General features: G+C 37.0%; 1 protein-coding gene across 3 annotated transcripts in view; it reads right to left on the bottom strand.

Moving 5' to 3' along the window:
- ADGRL4 (adhesion G protein-coupled receptor L4) overlaps positions 1 to 12,352 on the bottom strand; it is a 136,965-nt gene that overhangs the window by 32,999 nt on the left and 91,614 nt on the right. For all 3 annotated transcript variants that reach the window (XM_055585358.1, XM_055585360.1, XM_055585359.1), the window contains 3 exons: positions 10,937 to 11,139; positions 4,179 to 4,352; positions 2,731 to 2,934 (listed from right to left, as the gene is read on the bottom strand). In XM_055585358.1, coding sequence (XP_055441333.1) covers positions 2,731 to 2,934; positions 4,179 to 4,352; positions 10,937 to 11,139 — 581 coding nt within the window. The remainder of the gene's footprint in view (positions 1 to 2,730; positions 2,935 to 4,178; positions 4,353 to 10,936; positions 11,140 to 12,352) is intronic.

Here is a 12,352-nt window from a genome sequence, read left to right as displayed (position 1 = left end):
GCTTATTTTAACATTATTGTAACATAAAATCTTGACTTTCTCTATAAATTATACTATTTTATATACTGCTTGATCACAGTAAAATATCCTTGTCAGATGTCAAGCTTTTTAATTGTACCACTTCCACCTGATTTAAAAGAACTGTGCTTCACCAAAGTGCAACACTCATCAGTCCTGTAATAGAATTAAGTTGCTAGTCTTGTCTAGAGATTTATATTTTTTATAGACTTATGTGATAAACTGTGGATTGGTCACATGCAACCATGATTATCTCAGTGACTATGCTGTGATTTGAGCTGATTTCTGTTTTGGAGATGTCTTTATTTTAATTGTGCTCAAAGAATGAAAATTAATGCTAACACTATGTTAAACAAAACATAATAAATAAGAGAGAGTACTGAATTTATAAAACAAATGAATAAATGATGATATATTTTACAAAAATACCCATTATATATTCACTTTAAGTTATAAGATTAACAGGTACATTTGAGATGGATTTCAGTAAAATGTTATCTATTAGTACTGACTTCATACTTAGAACTAGAGTTAGAAATGAAGAAATAAGAAATAACAAATGAAGCAGTTATACATTTCTGTATTAACAGAACTAACACAATTGGGCTTCCCTGGTGGCTCTGATGGTAAAGAATCTGCCCATAATGTGGAAGACCCAGGTTTGATGCCTGGGTCAGGAAGATCCCTTGGAGAAGTAAATGGCAACCCACTCCAGTATTCTTGCCTGGAGTATTCCACGAACAGAGGAGCCTCATGGGCTACAGTTTATGGGATCACAAAGAGTCTCACACGACTGAGTGACTAATACACACACACACAACCCAATTACTGGTGAGATAACATAATAATATTTAAATACTTACTACACTTAATAGAGTATAAGTCAACCATAAAGAGATTACCTACTAAAATATATTTTAGAGCACTATATAAGGTTGGAGATGATGATTAAAATCTGGGAACCACTTTAGTGAAGAAGTGAAATTTGAAATATGGCTTGAAAATGGGGAGAATTTGACAGGTGAAACATAGAATTGAAAAGAAAGACTGAAAAAAATAGTTTTGTGATGAGGATAATGATGGGATGAAGACAGGGGAATTATGCATTGGAGGATAGTGGGGATACACAAAAATGAATGATGTTATAAATACCATTGAAAAACAAACAAAAACAGATATGGAGTTTATAATTTAGCATATACTATATTAAATAGGTGCTTTGTGGCATCTACTTCAGAAGAGAACATTGATAACTGATGGTTACCTCCACTACTTGGAAGATCACTAAAAAGAATGGAAATATGGAGGCAACTGAAGGTTCTGTGGTCATGTTGATGTATTTCTCTGGTCTCCAGCTGCAGAATGGGCTACAGCAGCTGCATAGGAAAGCCACTGATGTGCCCAGGATTTCTGATGGCTGTTGTTGTTATTCACTCACTAAGTCATGTCAGACTTGGTGAGACCCCAAGGACTGCAGCATGTCAGGCTTCCCTTTCCTTTACTATCTCCCATAGTTTGCTCAAATTCATATCCATTGAGTCGGTGATGCCATCCCAACATCTCATCCTCTGCTGCCCCCTTCTCCTTTTGCCTTCAATCTTTCCCAACATCAGAGTCTCTTACAATGAGTTGGCTCTTCACATCAGGTGGCCCAAGTATTGGGGCTTCACCTTCTGCATCGGTCCTTTCAATGAATATTCAGGGTTGATTTCCTTTAGGACTGACTGCTGACAGCCATTGACTGAGCACAGCAAGACATTACTCTTCTTGAGAGACTTGCCATGTGACTTTGGTTGAGGGTCTTCTGAAAGGACTACTTCACAGGCAAGCTGAGCTTTCCTCAACTGCCCTGCTTTGTAAAGTGTTTCTGTGCATGGCAAGTCACTTCAGTTGTGTCCAACTATTTGCGACCTCATGGACTGTAATCCATCAGATTCCTCTGTGAAGGATTCTCCAGGCAAGAATACTGGAGTGGGTTTCCATACCATCTCCTCCAGGGGATCTTTCTGACCCAGGGATGGAACTTGCATCTCTTACATCTCCTGCATTGTCAGGTGGGTTCTTTACCACTAGCACCACCTGGGAAGCTGAGGTGCTTCTACTTCTACCACTAGTCCTTTCTTCCTTCTTTCCTTCTTCACTCAGGCTCAGACCTGCATCTTGGTCTGATGGCTCTCCATGTCTTTATCTTCCCATCTTCTCTCAGAGTCATTTCACCTAATAAAGTTATTGCTTGTTTTATCTCACCTAGGTCAGTCTAAATCAATATGGGAGATATTTGATAAGGCTCTAGATCATTAATGGTGGAAAACGGTTATTACAAAAGTGCAGTTACTAGGCTGAGCTAATTTATCAAATTTCAACCTATGAATTCTAACCTCTTTTGTGTTCTGTCCCTGTTGTACGATAAACATTTGTTTTCTACTATCTTTCTCCCCTCTACTTTTGTTTAATGGCCATGTAGAAACAAACCAAACCAAAACAAAACAAGGTTATTTCTTTTTACAGTTCATCATGAGGGCCACCGTGGTTAATGGAACTAATCAGCAAGTTGCTAATATATGTTAGCATTTCAAACTTAGAAAAGCTTTAAGAACAAGGTATATAATGTGTTTGCTCCACCAAGCCCTTAATTCCAATTCATGTTTCTATTACATATATATTTAGGAAAGTAAAAATTTAGAAAGCAGAGAGTAAGAGAGATCTACATACCTTATTGGTATTTGTATTTATCCCAACAAGAAAAACAAGTTCAGCAAGGAACAGGCTACAGCAGAGATTTTTGTGAATTGTTGTCCTCGTGCTTTGAATTTCACTGAAGAACCAGAAGGTAAAAATGCATAGGGCAAGGCAAATCAGTGAAATAATTATTCCTAGCTGAGTGATCCTTGTAAGAATATTATAATCTTTAATACCCTAAAGGAAAATAATAATACAGCTGTTAAGAGACTTAACTCAGTAGCTTGTCAAAGGAACTGCAACATATAATGAACTTTCTTTTTCGGTGAAACATTAATCAAACTGTTCCTAAAATGTAAAAATACAAACGTGCATTTAGATGAGAAAACTTTGTACTTCTGAATATGCTTAATATTCACAGAAATCTGATATAAATCACATAGCACTTTAACAGTTCTGTAGTTAGTGATTTTTTTTCTAAGCATAGTGTATATTAGTATATGGTTTAACAATGTTATCACCATCGGTTTCTTGATATTAGCAAGGCAATTCATTATTGCAATGTGAAAATGGTTAATTAAAGCAGATTTATCAGTGACAAGAATAAGTCTTATTTCTATGCAGTAATTCATTTAAACACTTTAAATGAAGGTATCATAAATGCTGCATAAATAGAGTAACAAAATAGTATAGGTGAGAGACTCTGAAATGGGAAAGTTTGGTTTCACTCTAACCAGATGGTTTTATATACATAACAGAGGCACCTTAGTTTATTTAACATTAAGAAAAAAATCACCTTTCATTCAGAAAAAAAAAAATCTTTATCACTGACATTACGGTTAGGCAGATTTATTTAGTCATAATAAGAATTTGATGAATTCTAAGTTTTGTATAGAAATGAGACTGCAATCTAAAGATTACAAAATAAAAAAATTATACAATGTAAAAGCAAGATATTATGATGTAAAATACATAATCTGAAGCTTTTTACTTTAGTGAGATTTTTCATGTCTAAAATTCTGTGGCATTCTACATTATTAAAAAGCTGTATTTGTTACAGATGTGATAATAACACTTATTGACCAGGTATCAGAGATTTAAATGAATCTGTCATCAGTAAAAATAAACTTTCAATACAAAGGGAAAAGCCCTTAAAGTTCATGATCCTTTAAAATGTACAAATGGTTCCTAAAAGCAGCATTAAAAACTAAAGCCTGGATAGAAATCTGATATATAACCTACTAGCTATTATAGACTGGTAAGTCTTACACTAAAAACAATCATAGATTTAAACTATATGTCATAGAATGCAGGTAAGAAAAGAGAGACTAAAAAAGGTAATGTTGAGATCATATCAATAAATTAAATATGCTATTTACATCCAAAGAACATATAATAATTAATTATTGTCTTGAACAATGTGAAAAACAAGAAAAAAAGCAAAGCCAGATTTAGAAATATGAAGTGGGAAATTGCCTTACAATAGAAGAACCAGAAGACATCAAAATTGCAAAATGTGTTAGATGGTTACAGCGGCACGAGGTGTGGGTATCATTCGAGTGTGTCAGCTCACAGCCCTCTGAAGACCAGCTGCCATTCATGGTGTCAGGTAAGTAGTTCCAGAACGCACACTGACTCTTATATTTATCTGTGGTCTGAAAAAGAGACATTTCACTGGTGAGAAAAGTCACACATATGATATCATTTCAGTTATATTTAAAATACTATTTTGCATAACAATATAATTAAAACCACGCCTAAAAAGTAAAGCATAAAATCAACACTAATAAGAGAGTGCTGCTGTTGTGTGAAAGAACTGAAGTTTTTCCTACGACCATGCTATATTTGATCAATTCTGTTTCATGTAGTTGTGAGAATTATTATCAACTGAGATCACGTAGGGGCTTACCAGGGGGCTCAGTGATAAAGAATCTGCTTGCTAATGCAGGAAATGCAGGAGACCAGGGTTGAACTCTTGAGTCAGGAAGATCCCCAGGAGGAGGAAATGGCAACCTATTCCAGTGTTCTTGCCTGGAAAATTCCATGGACTGAGGAGCCCGAAGGGCTAGAGGCCATGGGGTGGCCAAGAGTCAGACACGACTGAGCACTATCATGTATCTTATCTAGAATGGGGCATGACATATCTTTATTATCTTCAACAAATATTTATTGAGTATGCACTAGCTGTTAGTCATTGATCCAGGTGCTAAAAATAAAACACTGAACAAAACAGAAAAAGTGTTTGTATTGCTGACTTTATATTCTAATGAGAAGATGAGAAATTATTAAAAACGCCAGGGAAATGACAGCAGGATTAATCTTGAGGAGGCTTCTCACAGGAAAAGATGTTTAAGAAAATACTTCAATTAAGTGACACTGTGAGCCCTAAAGACTTGGGAACAGAGGGTTCTGATAGTTGGAATGGAAAACAGAAAAGCTCTGAAGTGAGACTCAACGAACGTTTTCCAGATATATCTAGAAGCCAATGCAGTTCCAGTAATGAATGAGGTAAAGTGTGGTGAGTGTAAGATCATAGATCACAGGGGCTGATCAAACAGATTAAAGGATGATTGTTCAATACATCGCAGAGTTCTCCTTATCATATATTAACTAATCACAATACAATACCTAATGCACTTTAAGTTTTAATAAGTTATTCATAGAATGCTATATATCTATGCTAGTTTATCTTTTAGAAATAAAACTATTTACAATTATATAACAATTTACAGTTAACCACGTGCTTTCTCACCCACTTTGTTTAATCTGATCCTCCAAAGAGCCTTGTGAAGAGGGTATTGTATTAAGAGACTAAGATATGTCAAAACTGTATTTAAGACCTGGTGGCTCGGGGATAAAGAATCCATCTGCCAAGCAGGAGATGTAGGTTCGATTTCTGAGTTTGGAAGATCCCCTGCAGAAGGAAAGGGCAACCTACTGCAGTATACTTGCCTGGGAAATCCCATGGACAGAGGAGCCTGGCAGACTATAGTCCATGGGGTTGCAAAAGAGTTGGACATGACTCAGTGACTAAATAACAATAACAAATCATTGATAAGTGGAGTAAAACAGAATCAAACATAAATCTTCAGATTAAATATTTATTAAAGAAATTTATGCTGGTGGTTTAGTCACTATTCCGTGTCCAAATCTTGCGATCCCATAGACTGAATCCCACCAGGCTCTTTTGTCCTTGGGATTCTCCAGGCAAGAACACTGGAGTGGGTGGCCATTCCTTTCTCCAGAGGATCTTCTTGACCAAGGGATCAAATCCAGGTCTCCCCATCACAGGCAGATTCTTTACTGAGTCAGTAGGGAAGCCCATATGTACACTACCATGCATAAAGTTATATTGGCTTCTCTGGTGGCTCAATCAGTAAGGAATATGCCTGCAATGCAGGAGACCCAAGTTTGATCCCTGGGTCGGGAAGAACCCCTGGAGAAGGAAATGGCAACCCCTCAGTATTCTTGCCTGAGAAATCCCACAGAGGGAGGAGCCTGGCCAGCTACAGTCAGGGTCATGAGTTGGACACAATTTAGTGACTAAACCAAACTACCAACACATAGGCAAGGCAGAGAAACCAGAGATCAAATTGTCAACATCTGTTAGGTCACATAAAAAGCAAGAGAATTCCAGAAAAAACATCTACTTCTGATTCATTGACTAAAGTTTTGACTTTGTGGATCACAACAAACTGTTCAATTCAGTTCAGTTCAGTTCACTTCAGTTGATCAGTGGTGTCCGACTCTTTGCGACCCCATGAACCGCAGCACGTCAGGCCTCCCTGTCCATCACCAACTCCCAGAGTCCACCCAAACCCATGTCCATTGAGTTGGTGATGCCATCCAACCATCTCATCCTCTGTTGTCCCCTTCTCCTCCTGCCTTCAATCTTCACCAGCATCAGGGTCTTTTCAAATGAGTCAGCTCTTTGCATCAGGTGGCCAAAGTATTGGAGTTTCAGCTTCAACATCAGTCCTTCCAATGAACACCCAGGACTGATCTCCTTTAGGATGGACTGGCTGGATCTCCTTGCAGTCCAAGGGACTCTCAAGAGTCTTCTCCAATACCACAGTTCAAAAGCATCAATTCTTTGGCACTCAGCTTTCTTTATAGTCCAACTCTCACATCCATACATGACCACAGGAAAAACCATAGTCTTGACTAGACGGACCTTTGTTGGCAAAGTCATGTCTCTACTTTTTAATATGCTATCTAGGTTGGTCATAACTTTCCTTCCAAGGAGTAAGCATCTTTTAATTTCATGGCTGCAATCACCATCTGCAGTGATTTTGGAGCCCAGAAAAATAAAGTTTGACACTGTTTCCACTGTTTCCCCATCTATTTTCCATGAAGTGAAGGGACCGGATGCCATGATCTTAGTTTTCTGAATGTTGAGCTTTAAGCCAACTTTTTCACTCTCCTCTTTCACTTTCATCAAGAGGCTCTTTAGTTCTTCTTCACTTTCTGCCATAAGGGTGGTATCATCTGCATATCTGAGGTAATTGATATTTCTCCTGGCAATCTTGATTCTAGCTTGTGCTTCCTCCAGCCCAGCATTTCTCATGATATACTCTGCATATAAGTTAAATAAGCTGGGTGACAATATACAGCCTTGATGTACTACTTTTCCTATTTGGAACCAGTCTGTTGTTCCATGTCCAGTTCTAACTGTTGCTTCCTGACCTGCATACAGATTTCTCAGGAGGCAGATCAGTTGGTCTGGTATTCCCATCTCTTTCAGAATTTTCCACAGTTTATTGTGATCCACACAGTCAAAGATTTGGCATAGTCAATAAAACAGAAATAGATGTTTTTCTGGAACTCTCTTGCTTTTTCCATGATCCAGCAGATGTTGGCAATTTGATCTCTGGTTCCTCTGCCTTTTCTAAAACCAGCTTGAATGTCTGGAAGTTCACGGTTCACATATTGCTGAAGCCTGGCTTGGAGAATTTTAAGCATCACTTCACTAGCATGTGAGATGAGTGCAACTGTGCGGCAGTTTGAGCATTCTTTGGTATTGCCTTTCTTTGGGATTGGAATGAAAACTGACCATTTCCAGTCCTGTGGCCACTGCTGAGTTTTCCAAATTTGCTGGCATATTCAGTGTAGCATTTTCACAACATCATCTTTCAGGATTTAAAATAGCTCAACTGGAATTCCATCACCTCCACTAGCTTTGTTCATAGTGATGCTTCCTAAGGCTGTGGAAAATTCTTAAAGTGGTGGGAATATCAGACCACCTTACCTGCCTCCTGCAAAACCTGTTTGCAGGTCAAGAAGCAACAGCTGGAATCAGACATGGAACAACAGACTGGTTCCAAATTGGGAATGGAGTATGTCAAAGCTCGTATACTGTCACTCTGCTTATTTAACTTATATGCAGAGTACATCATGTGAAATGCTGGGCTGGACAAAGCACAAGCTGGAATTAAGATTTCTGGGAGAAATATCAATAACCTCCAATATGCAGATGACACCACCCTTATGGCAGAAAATGAAGAAGAATTAAAGAGCCTCATGATGAAAATGAAAGAGGAGAGTAAAAGAGCTGGCTTAAAACTCAACATTCAGAAAACTAAGATCAAGGTATCTAGTCCCATCACTTCATGACAAATAGATGCAGAAACAATGGAAATAGTGAGAGATTTTATTTTTTTTGGTTCCAAAATCACTGCAGATGGTTTTTGCAGCCATGAAATTAAAAGATGCTTGCCCCTTAGAAGAAAAGCTATGACCAACCTAGACAGCTTATTAAAAAGCAGAGACATTACTTTGCTGACAAAACTATGGTTTTTCCAGTAGTCATGTATGGATGTGAGAGTTGGACTATAAAGAAAGTTCAGTGCCAAAGAATTGATGGTTTTGAACTGTGGTGTTGGAGAAGACTCTTGAGGGTCTCTTGGACAGCAAGGAGATCAAACCAGTCACTCCTAAAAGGAATAAACTCTGAATATTCATTGAAAGGACTGATACTGAAACTGAAGCTCCAGTACTTTGGCCACCTGATGTGAAGAACTGACTCATTAGAAAAGACCCTGATGCTGGGAAAGATTGAAGGCAGGAGGAGAAGGGGACGACAGAGGATGAGATGGCATCACCGACTCAATGGACACAAGTTTGAGCAAGCTCTGGGAGACAGTGAAGGACTGGGAAGCCTGTCATGATGCAGTCCATGGGGTTGCAAAGAGTCAGACATGACTGAGTAACTGAAGAATAACAACAAATATGTAAAACAGCTAGTGGGAAACTGCTGTATAGCACAGGGAGCTCAGCTGAAGGCTTTGGATGACCTAGATGGGTAGGATGGGGGGTGGGGTGGAAGGGAGGTTCAAGAGGGAGGGAAATTTATACATATATAGCTGATTCTCTTTATTATACAGAAGAAACTAATACAATATTGTAAAGCAATTATACCCTAATTGAAATAACATAGAAAAACCATGAGACCACGTAAAAGAACAATGTATTTTTTTCTAGGATCAAAAGGTCATTTGCATTTAGTATCTGAAAATATCTAAACTTATTTTCCATTCTTAAAACATTTCACATCTTCTTTTTCCCTCAACAGAATGCCTATCAATGTTTAGGTCTGAGCTACTAGTTATTTGGATTTTCCATACACTTTAGTTTCTCTCTACATCAGACATCTTTCTTTACAGTGACACATCTGGACTGTATGTAAGCATATATAGTGGTCCCTTGATAGCCACAGGTGATTGATTCCAGGACTCCTGTGCATCCTGAAAACCACAGATGCTCGAGTGACTTCCAGAAAATAGGGTTTGCATCTAATTTATGCACATCTTCTCAGATATTTTAAATCATCTCTAGATTACTTATAATATACAATAAAATGTAAATGCTATGTAAATAATTGATGGCCTGCAATAAATTCAAGTTTTGTTTTTTGGAACTTTCTGGAATTCTTTTCCCCTCAAATATTTTCCATCTGTGTGTGGTTGAATTCATGGATGTGGAACCTGTGGATATGGAAGGCTGACTATACGTTCTTTGAGTCCCCTGTTTCCCATAAACATGCAAATACAATTTTCAATTTGCATGACAACCTTGCCCAGCTTCAAGGTTCTCTAAATGGAGCTTCTGAGGCACTTTAATCATGTACTAGGACTGAAATTCAATTGAAAGCCCAAGAAACCATCAACGGTATGCAGCAAACCATATGATTTCGTGTTTCCCCGTTCACTTTTAGGTCTATAAAAAACCTAAATGCTTGGTTATTTCTAATCATATTTTTTTCATTATATGGTTTTAATTATATATGGATTTGAAAAAAGATTTAGAATAACAATAAAAGAGTAAAGTGGTCTCAGATACTTTCTTTAGGAAAAAATATTATAAACTTCTCTATGATTTCACTGTAATCAGCACTCAAATCCCTCCAAATATTGTTTTTTTTTTTTTAATTTAATTTAATTTTATTTTATTTTTAAACTTTACATAACTGTATTAGATTTGCCAAATATTGTTTTATATGACAATTATTAACCAAACATTTCCCTCATTACAAAAGTAATATTTGTCTCTTTGATATATTTTTATAACTTATTCCTTGAAGGTACAGAGATTTCCAAAATGAACAATGTACTTTTAAAACTAAAATGTAGTTTAATTTCAGAGATCAAATACATAAAATTCTTTGGTATTCATTAGAAAGTATAAAAAGCACTGAAAGTACCAAGCTATTTATTTTTAGCTACACAGTTTTTAAATTTAGATCATTTTATTTGTTTCAATATTTTTGGCTGTGATGGATCTTCAGTGCTGTGTGGGCTTTCTCTTTCAGCAAGCAGGGGCTGTGCTTTAGCTGCCTTGTGTGGGCTTCTCTTTGCAGTGGCTTCTCTAGTTGCAGAGCATGCGCTCTAGGATGTGGGCTTCAGTAGTTGGGAGCGTGTGGGTTCAACAGTTGCGGTTCCTGGGCTCTAGAGCACAGCCTCAATAGTTGAGGTGCATGTGCTTAGGTGCTCTGTGGCATGCAGGGTCTTCCCGGACCAGGGATTGAACCCTTGTCTCCTGTATTGGCAGGCAAATTCCGAGCCACTGGAGAAGACCCCAAAATATTTTATAGAAAAATTAGCTGAAATCACTTTACTCTTTGATTTTGAATTTGTAGGTTTAAACTCAAGAATTCACATACAATTAAAGTGACACAACAAAAAAACTCATTTCTTTGAATGTTTCACAATAATAATCAATAGTCACTGGAATTTCAACTTACCTTTATGTGACTTAATGTAAATGTTACTTTTTCAAGTTCGTATAATGTGGGTGGGTTTGAGCTAATTGAGAGTGAAATTACTGAAGAGATGACTCTTCCCTCTTCTTCAGCTTTATCATAACTTTGAGGTTCCAATAAGTTGTCAGATGATGAAAACAGAGGACCAATGCTCTTATAATATAAAAATGCAACTGCAACACTGCCTGTCAATCAAATAAAGGCATTCAGAAAAATTCTTAAAACAAACATAGAAGAGGCAGTTATACACATTCCCAGATACTGAAATGTGGGTCTTATTATATCTATGCTCACATCATCAAACAATATTAAAACAGGTTCTCTGACCTCTATGACTCTGATCATGGACTGTAGCATCTCCTTGGCACAAACTATAGTTAGGAGAAATTCTGTCCTAGATAAATTTACATCTAAGTGCTGAGTAAGAACCAAGTATATGTCTTTCAAGGCAGCCATTTATCCGCACCCTCAGACTCTCCAGATGTAGCACATAACCCAATACTAGGAATGTTACCAGATCAGTCCATACTATCTCATGACTATTTTTTCCTTAGCCTGGACTCTGCACCTACTTTACTGGATCTCAAATTGCCTCAGTTTTTGTAGCAGTTCATTATCACTGATATTAATTGTGTGAACAACTCAACATCAGCATCTATTGTCTTTTAAAATTCCCATCTTCACTTAGGTCATGTAACTTCTCTGCTGTATAGAATAATAGACAGTAAATTGAGGAATTTATATTCAGAATTTATTTATTTAGAATTAGAAGTTCTGGTTTTAGTCATTGCTTACACTTGTCTGTCCCTGGGTAAACTTGAACATTCTCATGTAAAACATCATGAATGAATAATGATACTCCCCCTGGCTATTTACTTGGATAAGGTGGAGACCATGTACTGTCATTATATGAGAGAGTTGTCTGTAAAATTTAAGATGCTATATTAAGATGATTATTGCTATACTTATTAACTGGAAACATTATATGCTTGCTTCGATGCTTGAACAACTTAGGAATAACTCTACCATATTCATTTGTTTCCTCAAATTTGTGACACAAGTAAATAATCTGAAAAGCACAAAATAATCACAATCATTAATACAAATGTTGACAATGTCATCAAAAACAAAGGATTGTGATACAAAGCTGGAACACTCCACATCACAATTTAATATATTTATTAGTAAAGAGTATTCTTTGGATATCATTATGTGAGCTAGAAGTTGCAAAAATATATCAATATGCTTTATTTTATTTTATTATTTTTTAACTTTACAATATTGTATTGGTTTTGCCTTATATCAAAATGAATCCGCCACAGGTATACATGTGTTCCCCATCCTGAACCCTCCTCCTATCTCAGTCTAGAAAGGTACCAAAGACACCGCTAAGAGTCT

Source organism: Bubalus kerabau, chromosome 6 (assembly GCF_029407905.1).
Source record: "Bubalus kerabau isolate K-KA32 ecotype Philippines breed swamp buffalo chromosome 6, PCC_UOA_SB_1v2, whole genome shotgun sequence".
Classification (NCBI taxonomy): domain Eukaryota; kingdom Metazoa; phylum Chordata; class Mammalia; order Artiodactyla; family Bovidae; genus Bubalus; species Bubalus kerabau.
Note: the sequence above shows the minus strand (reverse complement) of the source record. Positions and strands in the feature narration are given on the sequence as shown.